The following is a 5,756-nucleotide window of genomic DNA, read 5'->3' on the forward strand; positions in this document are numbered from 1 at the left end:
GTTCACACGTTTTTTACTTAGATTATAATTCCTTACATCGCGTCTACATGTGATGGTGAGGGTGCGCACGCACACACACACACACACACACACACACACACACACACAGTGGGTTGGCTCGCACTGGCAGCACGCGGCTGAGTTCCTGTGAACGTTAGGGGGCGTTGCGGTTCAGCTTTCGGTCCAATGGAGGACACATGGTGCCGTCCCTCCGACCAATCAAAGAGACGACGTCCCAGTTCCTGCTCTTATAAATGTTCACGGATCTCGGAAACTCGGTACCGGAGAATGAGACACACACTAGCGATACCTCACTCGACAAGACGTCAGTCCTTTAGGTTTTATTTCAATTTCCTCGTTTTCCCAGGTAATTTAACTTATTGTATTTCCGTGTTGTGTGCCTTGTGTAACTTCATCCTGTTGTTGTGGATGCTCAGCGTGAACTCGTTTACCTTTCACTGTTTCTCACTTTAGACAATGAACTCTTAATAACCGTGGTCGTGTATCTCGCCTCGGTCGCTCCGGCTTTTAAACTCCGTCCGCTGTGGCTGCTTTACGTTTAAACGTGATTTAGTTGTCGGTAGAAGGAGCGATGGACTACAACGTGGAAGCCCGATGATGTAACGATGTCTCGTACCGTGTCGGCTAACTATTGTAACTATGGCTACAGGCGGAACGGTAACAGGATGTACAGTAAAAAGGCGGGTTTTTTATTTTTTTGCAGCAGTTGTGCGGTTGTTTCCTAATAATGTGTTCCACGAGGCAGCCTCGTTAAATTCAGCCTGTTAAGTCTTGCACATGCGGTGCCAAGTGGCTTGTCTCTTTGTTTCCAATCTGGTGTGTGTGTGTGTGTGTGTGTGTGTGTGTGGGGAGGGGGTGGTAAGAAATGTGACTTATTTTACGTCCTCAACGCGTTTTTCATCCCCGTTCCTTTCTGGAAGAGGAGACAATGGTGCTGTTTTTGTGGGAAGAGGGGGAGGGCGGGGGGTTGCGCGCCCCCCCCCAAAAAAAAGCCCTGTTACGCAACATGAGCGCCAGAGCGCACCCAGGTCTCATTCCTTGCTCTTCTTCTCCTCCTCAGGTGTTTTATGTAAATAAGATGGCCATGTCTGCCAGCGCCACGTTGAGTAAAGCTGTCAAGCAGCAGTACATGGAGCTCCCTCAGGGGAATAAGGTCCAAGCCATGTACATCTGGATCGATGGAACCGGAGAGGGGCTCCGGTGCAAAACCAGGACGCTGGATTCTGAGCCCAAAAGCATTGACGGTAAGCAGCCCCTTGAATCTTCCTGAAACTACCATGTAGATGATGCCTTAAGTCCTCCAGTTCAAACCCCCCCCCCCCCCCATCCTCTTGCAGATCTCCCCGAGTGGAACTTCGATGGCTCCAGTACAAACCAGTCTGAGGGCTCCAACAGCGACATGTATCTGCTTCCTGCTGCCATGTTTCGGGATCCATTCCGCAAAGACCCCAACAAGCTGGTCCTGTGTGAGGTGCTCAAGTACAACCGCAAACCTGCAGGTAACAGAGGAGCTGTAGAGTTTATTATTTTAATTGTAATGAATGGAATAATGGAGCCATGTAGCAGAAATGGCAACAATAAAAAATGCTTTTCTTCTATAAGACTATTTAACATCATTTAAAAGATGTTGTAACAGGAGTATGCCTAACTAAACATGACTCAGACTTGCAATGCATGATGGGAGGAAAATTACTTGGTCGGGGGTTAGAAATGTCTAATTGTTCAAAAATATATATTGAGTATGTCTAGTTGCTATCATATCTTAATATGTTGACTAAAACAAGCGCATGGCTCTCCTCAAACTATCAATCTACTCAAATATTGAATTAAGCCTGGCTATGTTTCATTTGTTAAATGGCACACAGTTGCATATGCACACATTCCCATGCTTTGGTGACACAAGTTGACTAATTGGCATGTGCTCATTCATTATGTGCATACACACTGATTCGGAGGTTGAGGCTTGTTCCTGTAGAAGTGATGGGAATTTATTGTAACCCTGAATAATTTCCGTTTCATACGCAACTGTAACGTCTTAAGAGGACGTGCCACGCTCTGTCTCTCTAGGACCCTAAAGCAAATTTTGAAATTGTTGCATAACGTACCAAAGTACTACTTGTATAATTTGCTATTTAGAGGACTTTAAAGATGCTTTGCATAACTTGATTTGACTGTACTAGTGTCAGCCTACTAATCGGGGTTTTTTTTTTTTTTTTTTTTTTTTGTTCTTACAGAAACCAACCTTCGAATCACATGCAGCAAGATAATGGAGATGGTGGAGGACCAGCATCCCTGGTTCGGCATGGAGCAGGAGTATACCATTCTAGGCACAGACGGACACCCTTTTGGCTGGCCATCCAATGGTTTCCCTGGACCACAGGGTAAGCAGCCAAGTGTTGAGTTGTTGTGCATAGAAAACCTAGATCAATGTCTGGATGGTTTTATTAATGAATGCCTTTACAGGTCCATACTACTGTGGCGTGGGAGCTGACAAGGCCTATGGCCGAGACATAGTGGAGGCCCATTATAGAGCTTGTCTGTATGCTGGAGTCGACATCTGTGGCACAAATGCAGAAGTGATGCCTGCTCAGGTAATGATTAAGAACCTAATCCATGTTTGGACGTTCAGGTGTTTTTCAAACAGCCAGATCAAAGTGTAACTGTACTCTACTTGTGTATCCAGTGGGAGTTCCAGGTCGGGCCTTGTGAAGGGATCAACATGGGTGATCATCTCTGGGTGGCGCGCTTCATCCTGCACCGTGTCTGCGAAGATTTTGGCGTCATCGCCTCATTTGACCCCAAGCCGATCACTGGCAACTGGAACGGTGCCGGCTGTCATACAAACGTCAGCACGAAGGAGATGAGGGAAGACGGTGGATTGAAGTGAGTCTCAAAAGCATCATGGTTGAGTTGACTCTGCTGATTTACTGCAGTGTTTTTGTTTTTTTTTGGTTTTTTTTAAATTTATTTATTTTTTATTTTATTTTTTTATTATCCTTGCGTGCATGATTTTAAACATTTCTGATGGGAATCCTGTTATTTCTTGCCCTCAGAGCCATTGAAGAGTCCATTGAGAAGCTCGGGAAGAGGCACAGCTATCACATCCGTGCCTATGACCCCAAAGGGGGGCTCGACAACGCCCGCCGGCTCACCGGCCGCCACGAAACTTCAAACATCCACGAATTCTCCGCAGGCGTGGCCAACCGCGGCGCCAGCATCCGCATCCCTCGTAACGTCGGCCAGGAGAAGAAGGGCTACTTCGAGGACCGCCGCCCGTCGGCCAACTGTGACCCGTACGGTGTGACGGCGGCCCTGATCCGCACCTGTTTGCTGAACGAGGAGGGAGATGAACCTGCGGATTACTAGATCCACAACTCTATGAAATGACTCTCACTGTCCTCCTGACTTTATCTTTTCTTTAAACTAGTACTGTATTTTATTTTCTCTCTCCCACTGAGATGATCTTTAACCTGCAATTAATGGCTTAAAGTTGGCTGGTCAACTTAAAACGTGACTTGGTAGTTATGTGCTGGTAATGGCAGGGTGCGTCTTTCCCCTCGTCTTTAGAAGGGATCGGCATTTGTAACGCTGTTTTATAGCCCAGATCTTCCCCTTTTCTGTTTGTCGGTGACTAAAATGAACTAAAGCACACGGGGACCCTGAAGAGTAGAGCTGCTAAATGCTGGGCAGCATGTGTAACTTAATAAAGATCTGACTAGTTCATGTACTGTTTAAAAAAAAAAAAAAAAAAAAAAGAGAGAAATCTGTTGACCTGCCTTTTCACGTATCCAGTCTTCAATGTTACTAATTCTTTATGACGTGTCTATTTTTAAATGGCAATGTTTGTCTTCAGATTTTGACACACAGGGTCAACTTGTATGGTACACTTTGTAGATGTCTGTACCCAGACGTATGTTGTTCAAATGTGGTGGATTTGTCCATAATGCCATTTGTAGATTTCCTCAAGGAGTTTTATCCTTTTGTTAACAGCGATATTGTAATGCACCTGATTTGGTAACTCATCATGTTTACTGGACCTGGTGCTTTTTATTGATGCATTTAAAACTTTTATTTTACCACGACATTGGTTGTCTGACTCTTTACTTCAATACTTAAAAGTATAGTTTTGGCAAATCTGCTTTCCAAGAGCTGGAGAACACCGACGCCACGGTATGCGATCAATATTAGACTAGAGCTAGCGGCTGGTTAGCTTAGCATAAAGACTGGAACCAGGGAGAAACATTGATTCTAAAGTTTATGGAGTAACACAAATGTTACCCTTCAGACCGAGCCACGCTCTCACCCATGTTTTCCATCTTAATACTAAGCAAGCTGGTGGCTGATCTGGAGATCAATGCTGCAAATAAATAAATGGAACAGACTTCCCCACAACAACTTGTGGACACCATCATTTAAACACAAGTATCTAGATGGCCAAAGGAAAAGTAGAAGCTCGTCTAAACTCTAAACGCTCACACTAGTAAAATCTTACCGAACAGCTGGTGACATTTTTACAGCAGTAAACATGAACAAAAAAACAACCGCGCTTATGTTTGCCAAATGTTCTGTGTCAGTCTGGCTGCCATCTTGGCAGGAGCTCAACAGCGTCTGTGTGCTGGCTGGTTTGTAGGACGAGACTGGTGTTCGGAGTGTTATGCTCCTTCACTGGAACGACAGCCTGAAGTGCTGTGTCATAATCATCACCTCGGGACTGTTGTGGCTGAGAATGAAACGTACATTGTCTGGATCTCATTATCAGCTAAAAAAACAAACTAGACCAGCAAGTTCACAAGGCAGAAATAGTTTTATCTTTGAGCTTGGTTCCCACTGTATGGGACTGCGGGATTTAGGGTGAATTTCTACCAGTAAAAAAATCGAGAAATACTTTTAGTGGCAAATACAGGTGCATTTGTACAAAAGTGTAACTAATATGCTAATGCAAATATGTCCTGCATACCTAAGCATATAGTGCCAGCACATGTCATGTGTGACCAAGCTTTGCAGCCTGCTAAGAAGAAATGTGCCAATTCAGCACTATTTTAAGTCAAAGCTGTCTTAATGAAAGAGTTGTGAGTCAGAACCTCGCGGATATAAACGTAGTGAAGGGATGCTTTGTTTCCTTATCGACAACAGGGAGACATTCCAAACTAGAAAAGACAGCACGCTCCATTCACGTTTAGATATTGAAGACTGTACTGGATCCCGAATGTAGATTATTTTTAAAAAAAAAGGAAAGACTAGGACAGCACTCCAGTTTCGACTTATTAACTATTAATATAATATTGGCAATATTACAAAGGGAAATTGGAAAGCTGTCCTTGTCTTACTTTTTCTTTTTAATCAACCAGACGTCCACACATCCTCATTTCATGGGACAAACATTTACTTCACTCGCTCCATTTGGGGGAAGGGCAATGTAAGTTTGCTTTGAGACCTTTCCCCTACATCCCGACTGGCCTCACAACAGCACGCTGGTCAGCTCACTGATTGGATATGCCAGGGACGAGTTAACCAATCATAAAATTGAGCTCAGGTTCAGTCCTGTTTCAGAGGACGTTGGCTGGCCTGAAGCCAACACATGTACTCTAACGTTTTTTCTCCAAAATTGTGTCATTCTGTCTGACTTTGCAGGTTCCTAGTGTTCCTAGAGTTTGGGTATGGTCATCGTGTACAGAGCTGTGGGACAGAATGCAAAGTTTGGAGAGCAGTTTAAAAAGTATCAGGAAACAACATTA

The 5,756-nt window shown here is 44.4% G+C and overlaps 1 protein-coding gene across 1 annotated transcript; it reads left to right on the plus strand.

The window, feature by feature from the left end:
- The first annotated feature begins 263 nt into the window (after positions 1–263).
- Positions 264–4,103, plus strand: glula (glutamate-ammonia ligase (glutamine synthase) a). Its single transcript, XM_031855179.1, has 7 exons — positions 264–367; positions 1,082–1,265; positions 1,359–1,520; positions 2,256–2,402; positions 2,485–2,612; positions 2,705–2,904; positions 3,075–4,103. The coding sequence occupies exons 2-7, from the start codon at positions 1,100–1,102 to the stop codon at positions 3,385–3,387; spliced, it is 1,116 nt and encodes a 371-aa protein (XP_031711039.1). The 5' UTR covers positions 264–367; positions 1,082–1,099; the 3' UTR covers positions 3,388–4,103.
- Positions 4,104–5,756: the final 1,653 nt, after the last annotated feature.

Source organism: Anarrhichthys ocellatus, unplaced genomic scaffold, assembly GCF_004355925.1.
Source record: "Anarrhichthys ocellatus isolate YVR2014 unplaced genomic scaffold, GSC_Weel_1.0 scaffold15, whole genome shotgun sequence".
NCBI lineage: Eukaryota > Metazoa > Chordata > Actinopteri > Perciformes > Anarhichadidae > Anarrhichthys > Anarrhichthys ocellatus.

What these genes read in the sequence shown, in the direction of transcription:
- glula (XM_031855179.1), top strand. Translation starts at nt 1,100, where the DNA reads ATGGCCATGTCTGCCAGCGCCACGTTGAGTAAAGCTGTCAAGCAGCAG. An exon ending in GTACAACCGCAAACCTGCAG is followed by an intron (nt 1,521 to 2,255) that starts GTAACAGAGGAG and finishes TTGTTCTTACAG; the next exon opens with AAACCAACCTTCGAATCACA. An exon ending in TGGTTTCCCTGGACCACAGG is followed by an intron (nt 2,403 to 2,484) that starts GTAAGCAGCCAA and finishes ATGCCTTTACAG; the next exon opens with GTCCATACTACTGTGGCGTG.